Source organism: Brienomyrus brachyistius, chromosome 5 (genome assembly GCF_023856365.1).
Source record: "Brienomyrus brachyistius isolate T26 chromosome 5, BBRACH_0.4, whole genome shotgun sequence".
Classification (NCBI taxonomy): Eukaryota; Metazoa; Chordata; class Actinopteri; order Osteoglossiformes; family Mormyridae; genus Brienomyrus; species Brienomyrus brachyistius.
The window spans coordinates 26516328-26530647 of record NC_064537.1 but is presented as its reverse complement, the minus strand read 5'-3'; the positions used below and the strand labels follow the sequence as shown (position 1 = coordinate 26530647).

The window sequence follows — 14320 nt, the reverse complement described above, 5'->3', positions numbered from 1 at the left end:
ATGAGAATTCAGTCAAGCAAATGACATCGATCTGTTGTGACTTAGTTTACAATGTAACCAATCAGATGTTTTGTTTAGAGCCTGTCCATTGAGTTTGAGTTACAGATCGTTTAATGGTTGCTGGTATCATTTAAATCCATCCATCCATCCATTTTCCAAACCGCTTATCTGGGGGGTCCGGAGCCTATCCTGGAAGCAATGGGCACGAGGCAGGGAACAACCCAGGATGGGGGGCCAGGTCATCGCAGGGCACACTCACACACCATTCACTCTCACATACACACCTACGGGCAATTTAGCAACTCCAGTTAGCCTCAATATGTCTTTGGACTGTGGGGGGAAACCGGAGTACTTGGAGGAAACCCCACGACAACATGGGGAGAACATGCAAACTCCACACACATGTAACCCAGCAAGAGACTCGAACCCGGGTCCCAGAGGTGTGAGGCAACAGTGCTAACCACTGCACCACCATGCCGCCCCATCATTTAAATTGTAATTATAATTGTAAATTACAAATAAAATATCAATTTAAATAACCATTTAACTGACATATTTATAAAGAATCATTTAAGTGACATTTTTATTTATGGAATATTCTCGCAAAATACCCTACATATCCAAAGCCCATAGTGTTGACTAAGTTACCGGAAGCATATTCACACACCTTAAAAATGTGTAGAGTGAATCAGAAATGGAATGTGAAAAATGTACCAATTATAAGCCTCACTCAGTACTGTTTGTAGTTGTTGCATTGTAAGAATCAAGACAGGGGAATTTATATTTATTCATTTATCCATAAATAAAGAGGTTAATATAGTTAATGCTCATGTTAATGTAGGCCGGGGCACTGCTCTGTCTCTCTGTCCACTAAGGGGTCACTCGTCTCACAAGGGTTGAAGACCCCTGTTTTAGAAAGTCAACTGCTTTCTAACTATTTACCTTGTAACTCTGTTAATCCTCTTCAAATATTTAACTTTGATCATTAGTTTTGCTGCAGGCTCCATACTGGGCTACCCCCGGCTGGGTTCACCCTGGGCAATTTATGGGTGATTTAGAGATGCCCTCAGTAGCCGAACTGCATGCCTTTGAGTACCCCGACGAAATCCACACACTTCAGGGAGACGCTTCCACAGTGCAGGTTGGATTCAAACCCCCAACCCTGCAGGGTGACTCAACAGTGCCGCTGACCAATCTCATAATATCCACTTTGTCGTAAGGCTATGTTTGCTTACGTTAATTATTAAAAACACTCTTCCCATTATTTTATGAAATTGTCCTCCGAAAAAGTCCCGTACTTTGTCCTTATTATACTGCTTTGTAAGTCATTTAGCAAAATGCTATTCGAGGCAATGATGTTAAGGCAGGGTGTAGGGAAGCACTTACTTTAATATTGTTGGCTTCACCAGCAGGCCAAGGTCGGTGTAGCGACAAGAATTGAACTGCACGCTTCCTGATCTGTGGACATTTTAAAAATTGCATTGTTAAATCTGACAATTTTACAGCCGATGCACTGATGAAGAGATTTAAAAAAATACACAGGGTAATGTAACATATGCATAAGCTGATTTACTGCAGTAAAGCACCATGTCACCAAAATACTTTGACCTTGCAGGAACATGTAGTAATAGTAAGTAACTTCAGTAATTATAATGTTCCAATGACATCTTTTTTCCTCGAAACATCAGTGTTTGTTTAAAACTGGGGCTGCACAATGAATAGTTTCAGCTCCTTAATCGCAAAATGTGCATATGCATTAATCACAATGCGAGGCAAATTTAATCAAACATATAATGCTACAATTCCTGCTGTTTTATTCAAATGGAAAACTTCCACGGTTCTCATTTTCCATGGCAAATCTATAGGAAAAGTTACTCCGGGTCTTTGGATACATGGAGCTTGTCGTCAGTGAGTGTCATGTAGGCGCTGCGTGGACAGCGAGCCACCAATCACAATCATTCTTGAAAAAGCAGCACAATGTAGAATATTAATATTCACATTGCATGTTATACATGTGCAATTTTCACATCTCAAGGGCCGCGATAGACAGCTGGGTTAAAAAGTCAACCTAAAACTGTTACTCTGTAACGGAACAAAAATGAACTAGCTTTGTAATTTTAATGATTGTTTCAATCAGTTTACACTTCACTTCCACTCCTCTTGCATGATTTCTGCATGGGCTCTTTAAGCCAATGATTGATTGAATGAATGAATGAGCTTTGCGGTGGGTTGGTGCCTCATCCTGGGTTGTTCCCTGTCTTGGACTCCCTGTGACCCTGGACAAGATAAGCGGTTACAGATGATGGATGGATTAATGGATGGATGGATGGATGGATGTTATATTTATGTAGCACTTTTTCTAGACACCCAAAGGGCCAATGGGGAGCCAATTCACCCACCCCTGTGTAGCCCCCACCTGGATGAGGCGACGGCAGCCATTCTGCACCAGTACAATCACCACGCAGTAGCTATGGTGGTGAAGGGGCAGGAGAGGATTCGCCAGTTAGATATAGGGGATGATTTGGAGGCCGGATTTGAAAGGGCCACGGTGGGGAGATTCAGCCAGGAGATCAGGGTACCACCCCTACTCTCTCAAAGGAGGCCCAGGGGTCTTTTATGACCTCAGATGCAGGACCTCGGATTTACATCTCATCCAAAGGACGACAACATTTTTGTCCCTGTCACTGGGATCCACACAGAGCACAGGATCCACGCAGAGCACAGGATCCACACAGAGCACAGGATGGGCTCGTTGGCCACAAAAACACCTCTTCCAGCAGCAACACAGCTTTCCGAGTTGGTCTCCCATAATCATTTTATTTTGTATTCCGTAGAAGCGAATTTGAGGAGAAAGAAGTGATTTGCCGGAACTGCTTTGTGTCTGTTGACAGACACCCCCAGTGTATGCAACTCTATTGGTAAATAATAACAAGTTCTATTTTCCTGTACATTCATTTGAGTACATTTCATCTCCTTTTTTGTTTTATAGGCCAGGTCAGGTCAGGTTGGGGGTCATGTGCTGATGCAGCACGTTGCCACACCCACCACACGGAACGTCTTGTCCCTCTGGCAAGACCATCTTTGTTTTTATAAATATCACAATATTAATCGCAAAAATATACAAAAAAAATGCAGTGTTTTTTTTTCAGCATTGTGCAGCCCTATTTAAAACAGTAAATTTACTGTAAAGCTTCAGATCTCAATGTGGAACAGACCATTAAAAGGCATGGAGACTTTAACTGAAGACAGAACCTTCTGAACAGTTGTTCATTGATGTACGTCCAACATCTATGGGCTTATTTACCATCCAGCTCTCTTGACGCAGCGAAGCAGGAGTTCTCAGCAACACACCCAACGCGTGTTAACTCCTCACAACTTTAATCCCTTAGAAAAATTGGATAAATTAATGGATTTTCTTCAACAACTTCTCATCTTATGTTGACCAGAATTCAACACTGACCAGACAAGTACTCAATAATGCTAGGAATGCTTGGAAATTACTTAATTTAACATTTCTCTACTCAGCTGTTTATCCACTTATTCCGAAATACCACACAAATAAAAAGCATTACTCAGTCTGTCCAGTACTGCATGCAGCGACTGCAGGAATGATATTCAGAATTAATCAAGTCATTCTCAAATGAGCATAATCATTCATACTTAAACGCTGCCACCTCGCCGTGCCCAGAGCACCTGACAGCTTCTGGCCTTATGTTCTGCTCTTCTGATGTGGCCATTTTTGCAGCCCCTAAGAACATTTTAGACGACACACCACAGAAAGCAGTTCCGTGTTGAATACTGTAGTATTTGTGACTGTTCTCTTTTTGCTGATGAACTTTTGCTGTTATAAACACGCTGTCATGCCCTGCTCGTCGGCTCCTCCTGTGTGCCACGCCCCCTGCTTACCCACGTGTGTTTCCCGGATTGTACCCAGCTGTGTCTGATTATTTTCAATCAGTCCTGTGTATTTCAGTCCGTGTCTTACCCGAGTCCTTTGTCCGTCATTGATGTTTCCCGATGTCTGTTGCCGTCCAGTGTTCCCTGCCCCGGATATCCTGATTAAAACCCCGTTTTCCCCGTATCCCGCTTGCCTGCCTGCTCCTTACCCGCACGATCGCCGCGCTCGCTTACCACGATCGTGACACACGCATTAGTGGATTCGGATTCATATCAATGAAATGAATATGAGCCTGAATGTCAATGTAAATATATTCGACTTTCCCTTATCATGTGGGTAAGGTTAGGATCACAGCCCCTCGCCCCCAATTTGGAAAAACAGCATAGAATGTTTCTTGTTCCCTCGATCCCCTTACTGAGCGAAGTCAGCATGCGAGCAGAGCGTAGCAAAAAGATACAAGAGATGCGAGATACAAATATGACTACGAGGCATCAACTGAGAAGCTGTACATTTATTTTATGCATTTATGAGTTACTAAACCTGTGTGTTGCCTTCTGGTCTTGTGGCTTTTGGGGAACTCCCAAAAACTACTAAAAAATTCCCATTAAATTTCATATGCTGATGCGGCGATATATAAAAAGCGAGATGAGGAGCGTTGTGATGCAAAAGGGCCGACTCTATGTCTGTAGTAGTTGGGTCTACAGGACCAAACAAAACTGCGAATTCATGTGCCACACAATTTTTATTTTCCGTTTTACTGAAGCACCTTAGTTTTGCATAATATGTCAAACTAAATTTCGATTTAGTTAAAACTTGCAGGTACTTTGTTAAGTTTGGGCTGGTGCTGTTGTTTAGTCTTGGGATGGTCTAGCCTGTGTGTAAATCAAAGCATCATAGATGCTGAGGCATGACCTGAAATAACAAGTAAACCCGCAAGTCTAACTGACCTGGATAGAAACTCCTTCACAGCACAGTAAGAGACTCATCAGCAACTGCATGAAGTGGCTGGTTGCAGATGACATTACCAGTTACTGGGCTAAGGGGGCTATTATTTTTTAATGCCGGCTGTTGCACAACTTTTCTCCCTTTAAAATATGTGAATTATTTTCACTTATATTCTCATAAAAAATTTCCATGCCTGACCACACTACTCAGAGGGACTGTTCAGACCCCCTTTTCTTGCTGTTCGATATTTATCTGCTGCCCTTAAACAGCCCGTGTCGTTAGTCAAGGATGATGAGGAAGTCAGCAGCATTGATAAAAGTAATAACAGAGGTGTGGGGGGTGTGGAGATGCGAGGCTGCTTTCTGTTCCATCACCAGCAGCCTCACAGCATAAACATGCTTTTCATAGCCTTATGTACAATTTCATTTTGGAGAGTGAAACTGCAAAATTAGTTTTTTTTTTTTTTTCCTTTCCCTGGACCATCCTGTTTGCTGGTCTGGCAAATTGCCGCAAAAATCGCCAGATTGTTGGAGGCAGAAAACAGGTATAATGATGAAAACCTTTAAGGCTGATAGCAGCGCTGCCTGCTCCTGCTTAGCGTGATTGACATTCCGGACTGGAAAGGTCAGCAGGTGACTGTGCTCTGCGATGAGAAGCCTTGGTTATGCCTTCATCTAGCACCTAGATGGTCACCACTTACACCGTGTAGTTTTCGTCATGCATGTCAAACAGTAGTAGTTCAAGTCCTGTTCCCTGTAATAAAAAGAATAGAATTGATTCTAAAAATGAAATATTCAGATCAAAACAATTTATTTTTTTAGTATTAATTTGTACATCCTCATGGACATCCTCTGTGCATGTGTCTTTGTGTGTGTGTGTCTCAGGGCATAAGTAATCTGAGGGGAACGTGTTGATCAATAAGGTGGGAGCAGGCAGGCTGAATAAGGAATCAAGAAGGGGGTGCCCTGACGGGTGGGGTGGGGGTGGGTGTGGGGGGTACAGGAAAAGCTTGCGAAAACAACAGGAACTCAAGATGGCCGCTCTGTTCGTTAATGAGTCCCATGCGTTGTTTGGTATTCTCCCATCCCCTGCGTGGCTTTGCACTGTGAACTTGATCCAGACTTTCATCCCATTGTGTTTACACGGGTTTAAAAATGCATGTAAGGTCCACTCATGAATGGCGCCAGAGCCTTTGGCCTTAGGATGTCGTTAATTATTTAAGGCAGAATGATTATGCTCATGCCGGCGTAACCGGTGTCCCAGTGCGGGCGAAGGTGGGGGAGGACAGGGTGAATGCACGAGCGGTGTCGCTGATGGACAGCCCGGATCCGATTCAGGGACAGTGCGGCCGGTGTACTCTTTCAGTGTAATGATACACTATTTGAAGCTCTACCTGTTCATTTATTTACTTGTATCTTTTGTTTGCTACTGTTTAATTTGGAAAATCGCTCTACTATTTATTTATTCTTTCATAAGATGCCTGTATGCTACCTGTAAGCTACCTCTTGATATATATTTAAACATCACAAACTTGGGATGTGTCTCTTGGCTCTTTCCACCACAGCCCTGTTCATATCAACAGTACAGTAAAATTTCTTGTGTAAATATCAAACAGTCTTGAGGCCAACTCTCCATAATCCTGCATGCCCTCGCTGTTATCTTTTGCTGGATGAACTTGGGTTAGGCTGAACTTTCGGGGAACGCAATGGTGACAGTTGAAGGCTCTGATTAAGAGAGCAGGGCCACTGAATGACCTGTGTATGTTTTGTTGTCCTATAAGCAGTTTTCAGAAAACAAAGGCACTGTTGCCAGTCCTCACAGGCCTGTGTGGATCGTGCTCGGGGTGCTTGGTGTGGGTGACTTCAGCTGGAATGTGACTCAGGGTGTGTTAGCCTTCTGAAGAGAGACGCGCATTGACGTGTGAGTTGGCCTTCGCTCAGTCGAGGACGGTCGTTGGCAGGCACCCCTCAGCTCTTCGAACAGAGAGCATCTGGACTGTGGGGTGCCGTGACCTGGTTGGGTCCGATCCTGGCACCGTAGCGGCTCGCAGCAGAGAAGCAGCCCGGTAAACAGCAGGGAATACATGAATAACAATCAGGGCCGTGGAAAAGGTGTTCGGAAATTAATACCCTCCCCTGGGAAAGTCTTTTCCCTGCAGCAGTATTTATGTAGGGAGTGCCTAAATGAGGATGTGCTGGCTCCGTGAGACCCCCCTCCCCCCCAGGGTGCTGGAGGCAAGGTCTGGGGTACAGGCAGACAATAAGGCAAACCGTCTGGGGTCACTTGGAAGAGTAACCAAGGCGGGAGGCGAACAGGAGCGAGTTACAGGGAACCGCGCGGCCGTACTGGCCACACATGGCGGTAAAGGGCACCCAGTCTCCATTTACAGTCACGGTGACCCTGTGCGATCTGTGCGTTTGTCTTTTCCATGCAATACGGTGGTGGAATCAGCCAACGTGAGGAAAAGTAAGAAAAAACACCCAGTCGCCTGGTGTTTAGGGAACAGGCTTGCAGAGAGACTTATCTTTCGGTTTGGTCGTACCTTTTGTGATTGGTAACTTTGCGGCTTTTAATTCTGTTTCCATCTCCAAGATTACCTCTTCAAGGTTTATGTGCTTTGTGAAATATATGGAGTATTTTACAAATGCACAAAGAATGGAAAAACGGAACTGGAAATGAATCCATCACCTTGCACGCTATATTCTGACAGGCATCATTGCTGGCTTCTCCTTATCTTGGATTTCTTGAGACGGCAATTGAATTCCGGTCTGTCTCATGAGGGGCTATAGCTTTTCACTGTGTCGCATTTTATGTATAAAGTCAACCTCTGTCTTTGTAACTGTACACAGTGGGTTCATTAAACCTCAGGGTCACATTTGTTTTATAGCGACAGGGCCTTTTATCTCCATGACCCACATTATAGGCTCCTGTTTGTCACGTTCGGTGATGGCCTTGCATTCTGCATTAGCTGCTTTTCCCGTCATTACTGGTACGTGTTGCTACCACATTGCCCTCTTTTGCTGTAATTAATTTGTGGCTTGTGTGTTTTTTTTTACATTTCATATCTGAATTAGTTTTGTCTGCATATTTGAATAAATTTGCTAAAATACACATTGCCAAGCCTACCAGACTGACTCAGCCTCCCACGGGAGTAAATTACTCTCACCTCTCATCTTATCCACTGTATTTGACCTGTGCCCAAAATTAATGATCCGACATGTAATAGACGTCCCTTTATCGCGTCTGAAAGCATACATCTTATGCCTGAAACATTTGCCTAACTGCTCTTTTCTGTAAGTCTCCCTCCCGAAATATCTGCATGCACTCTGAGTTCTTTGAGTGCTCCTTGTTTTATGATCTGGAAGCTTCCCTGTTGTTTATCGGACTGTTTTTTTAATACGACTGGCAGCATTATTGCCGCACTGCACACATCAGCTGTTTCCACTTCAGATGAATTACCGTAACGGGCCGCCGTCTAAATTAAGGCCGTGACACAGATTCAAATAATTGCATTTCTTCCAGATTCAGAGTCATACTTCAGGTGGAACTAATATCCCTCAAAATGGCAACCGGTCAGGTGTAGATGCTGCGTTGTTTTCCTTGAACGCATTGGGTCAGATTGTTTCATTATTTCACGTTCAAAATTCAATTATTTTACGTGATAAAAATTCAATTATTAAAAGGTCATTTTCCTTTAATTTATCTTTAAGGTTGTACATGTTGATTGGTTTCATGTAGCAGTGTGTCTGCATGACTGTTGTTATACACAAAGTTGTCCCTTAGGGTTGCTGAGATGTTTGGATGTCAGTTGTGACATAATGTGTCATATTTATTAGAATCACAGAGTTTTTGCTGTTTTTTGTGTTCTTTCTCTCCCGCACCTGCTGCCGGACAGTAAATAAGAAGAATCGGGGACCTCTTGGTAAGATCTTTTTTAAACCAAAGGCATCTAATCCCAAAGTATTACCTGATGTTTACATATGTTCCTGTTCGTAATGTTTTGCCCTATAAAGAGCACTAACACAAGTGCCAACTTTCTCCTTTAGCGCCATCTGCTGGCTCCAAGCCGTTTCCTTCTCTTGGTCCTCGGCAAACGTCTAAAGCTGATATTAACGTTCCCGCTCGGCTCACTGCATGTGTTTCATTCTCCGGAGCATTTTATTTGCCTTGGTTTGCTGCCATGGTTTGCTACGTTTCTGCTTAATGGCTGTGTCTTGGGCTCCAGAGCGTGAATGTACCGTCTCTGCCTTCAAGCACTGGAAAAAGCGAGGGGTGGCATGTGTGTAGCTTAAGTTTAAGTAATGGCGATGATATTAGCATTAAATATTGTCCTAGCAATAATGCGAGTCAGACAGAACAGGATTACAGTTAATATCCCAACGGTTTATTTGTTTCTTGGTTGTTTTACAGTGAGCTCTTTTCTACTGTAGACGCCCCCTCTCAGACTCAGACGTCTGCATTCTTAAGAACATAGCGAAGTCGGCCTCCGGGGACCAGCTCGTTAGTCAGCCTCTGGATGGTTTTTGCCATCAAAGCCAACTTCATGCTATCTAGCGTAGAGGGACCTGCTTTGGGTCAGTTAATCCATACAGTGTGTTATTTTTACCAGGGCTTATGAACGCGATCGGGAGCTTTGCCGCCATTTCTCGTGGTCTGTCCAGCCATCCCTTTTCCCATGACCACCTTTGGTCGCAGTGTGTCTAGCGCTGGACACCCTGAACATGGACGAGAGAGATTACTGTACCGGAAGCCATTTCTCAATATACAAAACAGTCACGCCTTTCTAGGAATATCCAGAAAAGAACCCCCCCCCCCCAGTTATGCATTCTGAATCTCATTTTTGGATTTTTATATATTTTTTCGGCCTTTTTCTTGGCATTCCGGGGAGGAAGATGAAACCGCCCGAGTTAAAGGATGCTGCATGACATCGCCTGTCAACACCGAAAACTAATGAGCAGAGTCAGCCAGATCCCTGGTGCACAAGATCAAATTATTGGTTTCTTCTTTCCCCTTCTTCCTCTGTCGAAGCAAGGGGAAATGTGTTGGGGGGATGGGGGGGGGGGTGAGGGTGCCCTCCCTTCACGGTCCCAGCTGCGGGAGTCAGAAAGAACGTTCCAGGCCTCTTCTACCATTCGGGCTGCAGCATGCTCCTTGCAGTGGCGGCGTGTGAAAACCTTTAATTGTTCTTCACACCTCGGAAACACACGGCGAGCCCGTCCCGGAGCCGCCCCTGTCCCCGCCGGCGCGCGCCGTGTGGCGTTTGTGGGCCTGGCGGTAAGTTGCTGTCAGCAGCCATGATGAGTCTATGAATAGCCTTTGTGTGAGAGAGCCTCATCACGGGGCCGCTCAGCCATGCCGAGGTGACTCCGCAAATCCGCGCGCTCGCTACAGTTTGTTTGCTCGCTGCTTCCTCTTTGGATTTGGCCGGAGGCTTAAAGCAGGCAAAACAACTTTGATGGAGAAATTTAATGTTTAATGTCTAACACGCCATAATCTCTGACAGAATGCATGTCGATACCGTGTTTCTTTAAGTCTATCAGATGGCTTTCCTCGGCGGCTTGGCTAGCTCCGGTAATCTCCGGATTTGTCCCCTCGCGTGGGATTTCTGTTAAATTCTCTTGGAGGACGATACCCCTGAAGTCCCCACACTGTCTGCTCGGCTTCTGCCAGAATGCCTAATTGTGAGGTAGAATTTATCCTTGACATAGCCTTGATATTTTCGTAGTTGTACGACATCATTTTTTTTCCCGGAGTAGGATCTGCTGTGCAGCTGAGATCTGTGTGCCGCTCATCGCTGTGCAGGGAACTTTACCTTACAGCTCTGGCGTGTTTAGCAGTGAATTGTCCCTTATTGGCTGGATTTTGGGCCAAGGTCTTGTAAACAGCTTTATAAATTAAGTGCTTATACTTCTGAAAACAAGAATATCGTCATGGAAATTTATTATGATTTTGCTCATTAATGAATGAATGCTACATTTATATAGTGTTCTACAGAACAGGGAGCCACATCAACCACGAGAAGTGTGATCCACCCACTCAGATGATGCAGTGTCTGCTGTTCTGTGCCAGTTCTCTCACTATACAATAGCTAAGGTGGCGAAAGGTCAAGAGAGAATTCACCAGTTATATATAGGGGATGATTAGGAGACCAGATTTGAAAAGACTGTAACACTTTCTGTGAATGCCTTTTCTATAAGAATCGATGAACACATTCATAACACATTATAATGCATTCATAAAGCATAATAAGCATGGCTATAAATACTTATAAAAGAACATAACACATTATAGCCATGTTTATTATGCATTATGACTGTATTATAAAGCTCTCATCTATAATGTGCTATAGATACCTTCATAATAAAGCATCCTTAATTCTTATATTGACCTTTCTATAATGCATTATAGACAAAAGCTACTGTGTCACTGCAAGGGCCACAGTGGGCAGTATTAGCCCGGATACTAACCCTACTCTTTGAAAGGAGGCCCAGGGATCTTTTATGACTTCAGAGAGTCAGGATCTCAAATTTCATCTCATCTGAAGGACAGTGCCATTTTTACAGCACTGTGTCCCTGTCACTGCACTGGAATCCACACAGACCACAGCATGGGATAACCTGTCACACCAACACCTCTTCCAGCAGCAATACAGCTTTCCTAGCTGGTCTCCTCTCCAAGTAGTGGCCAGGCCCAAACCTGCTTAGCTTCAGATGGATCACCTAGTCTGAGGTGCAGCTGGAATGGCTGCTGGCCAACAATTAGTCCTTTTTTATTGTCCATTCAGTGGTATTTTCCAGCTAGGAAAGTTTCTTATTGCTCAGGCTGGGGTTTGCTTTTTATATTTTGGGACATGAAAACGTGGAAGACAGCAGATGTCATGTTAGGTGTTTATAAAACTGGACACTATATTTCCAGTAGTGGATAAAGAAAATCCTGAAAATGACAGTCTTGTTTTGTATATTTATTACTTTTTAGTTTATTTGCTTTTATTTTTGTTAGCCTGGAGTCTTTTGTTTTTTTTATTACTTATTGGTGCACTATATATATGTCCAATGACAAAGTAATATCTTTTCATCTTCTGTAAGGAACTACAGAACTAAGAACTACTTTTAACCAATGCTTTAGAGATGCATCAAAGGGCTTGGTTCACATGGTACAACTTCAGATTTACATTTTGGAATTCAATTTCGTGATCCTATCATGTTTTTAAATTCCTAAGATAGAAATTAAATGAAACTGTTAGTGTCTCGATAATTTCCTGTCCTTGAGCAATGTAGGTATATCATTTGGGTTGCTTTGGTTATAAGTTTATCCTTTGAAAGGATGAAATGCAGCTGAAAACAAAAAGAAACATTGCAATAGCTTGCATGAGCACGCAAGATGCCTTGTGTTCAAGTCCAATTCTCTTCAAATTCGGGAACGTCGACAGAAAATGTTCTGTAGCAGTCTGTAGCGAGGCTTGTTGATTTACATTGATCCGCAAGTAAACATTCAGATCTTACCTTTCCCTCTCTCCTTTTCAGGATCACCGCCAAGCAATCTATCAATTATTTAGTGTGCCCGGTGTTCCCATAGATTACCTTCATCCCAAGAGGAGCACATGTGTTTAAGAGGTCTTTGGTTAATGAGGGGGGGATATGACACGTAGAGTGATCCAAACTGCAACCTGCAGAGTGGCGCACGCCGATTTAGCAATTCCTGTTGAGGGAATGAGTCGCATTTTCCTGCTTGGTAGCTTTGGCTAGGTTTTGATCTCCCTTTTTAATTTAAAGTGCTTAAAACAATCTCCGCTGCTCTAGGCTGCACTTTAAGTCCCATTTATCCCTCTGCAGCCTCCGATTATTGCAGTAACAAAGGAGGATCTGTCCCTGAATCTGATTTGTGGCTTATCTTGACCTTTACGGCTGAAATGGGTTTAATAACATCGATACTGCTGTACTACATGCCTGTACATGCTCAGGGAACTTTGCCTGACTCGGCCCCGTTATATTTCAGGGTAACACCGTCTTCACATAACAGTTGCATGGAATTTTCTTTGATATGAGCAATGCTTTAAAACACTCCTCTATCAGTATGCAGCCTTGGCGTCAAAGCCCTTTGACCACAGGTACGATGCTGTCTCAGTACTCTGATTGGTGGCCCGGGTCACAGCTATTGTGACTCATTACCTCATCTCATACTCTTTCTCTCTTTGTGTCTCTCTCGCTGATGGACAGATTCAGATGCCCCTGCTGACACTGCGCCCCCAGTGATTGTAGTCCCACCCAGGAACACCACAGTGGTAGCGGGTGCCAGTGAGGTGACACTGGAGTGCGTGGCCAATGCGAGGTTAGTGCTTGTGGTCTTGTTTTTCCCTCACATCTGAAGAGCCTCCTGCTCCTCTGTCTATACCTCACACCTGGACAGTCTGCTGCTCCTCTGTCCATACCTCACATCTTGAGAACCTGCTGGTCCTCCTGTCCATACCTCACATCTTGAGAACCTGCTGGTCCTCCTGTCCATACCTCACATCTTGAGAACCTGCTGGTCCTCCTGTCCATACCTCACATCTTGAGAACCTGCTGGTCCTCCTGTCCATACCTCATATCTTGAGAATCTGCTGGTCCTCCTCTTTTCCATACCTCACATCTTGAGAACCTGCTGCTCCTCTGTCTATACCTCACATCTTGAGAACCTGCTGGTCCTCCTGTCCATACCTCACATCTTGAGAACCTGCTGGTCCTCCTGTCCATACCTCACATCTTGAGAATCTGCTGGTCCTCCTGTCCATACCTCACATCTTGAGAACCTGCTGGTCCTCCTGTCCATACCTCATATCTTGAGAATCTGCTGGTCCTCCTCTTTTCCATACCTCACATCTTGAGAACCTGCTGCTCCTCTGTCTATACCTCACATCTTGAGAACCTGCTGGTCCTCCTGTCCATACCTCACATCTTGAGAACCTGCTGGTCCTCCTGTCCATACCTCACATCTTGAGAATCTGCTGGTCCTCCTGTCCATACCTCACATCTTGAGAACCTGCTGGTCCTCCTGTCCATACCTCATATCTTGAGAATCTGCTGGTCCTCCTCTTTTCCATACCTCACATCTTGAGAACCTGCTGCTCCTCTGTCTATACCTCACATCTTGAGAACCTGCTGGTCCTCCTGTCCATACCTCACATCTTGAGAACCTGCTGGTCCTCCTGTCCATACCTCACATCTTGAGAATCTGCTGGTCCTCCTGTCCATACCTCACATCTTGAGAACCTGCTGGTGCTCCTGTCCATACCTCACGTCTGATGATCACAAGTCTGATGTTCCTCTTGTTCATGCCTCACATCTGGACACACTGCTGGTCCTCTTGCCCATGTTTCACATCTGGACAGCCTGCTCATCCTTCCTGTTACACCTGACATCAGGACAGCTTTAATTAGCTCTGCTGCCTTGGTCATGGCCCTGTGAAAAATTCTAACCATTTGTAGGCAAGAAATTTCTA

General features: G+C 44.3%; 1 protein-coding gene across 1 annotated transcript in view; it reads left to right on the top strand.

Moving 5' to 3' along the window:
* The window catches only part of sdk1b (sidekick cell adhesion molecule 1b), a 293033-nt gene that overhangs the window by 194223 nt on the left and 84490 nt on the right, over positions 1 to 14320 (top strand). Inside the window, exons 7-8 of the mRNA XM_049014318.1 lie at positions 8739 to 8765; positions 13060 to 13171. Coding sequence (XP_048870275.1) covers positions 8739 to 8765; positions 13060 to 13171 — 139 coding nt within the window. The remainder of the gene's footprint in view (positions 1 to 8738; positions 8766 to 13059; positions 13172 to 14320) is intronic.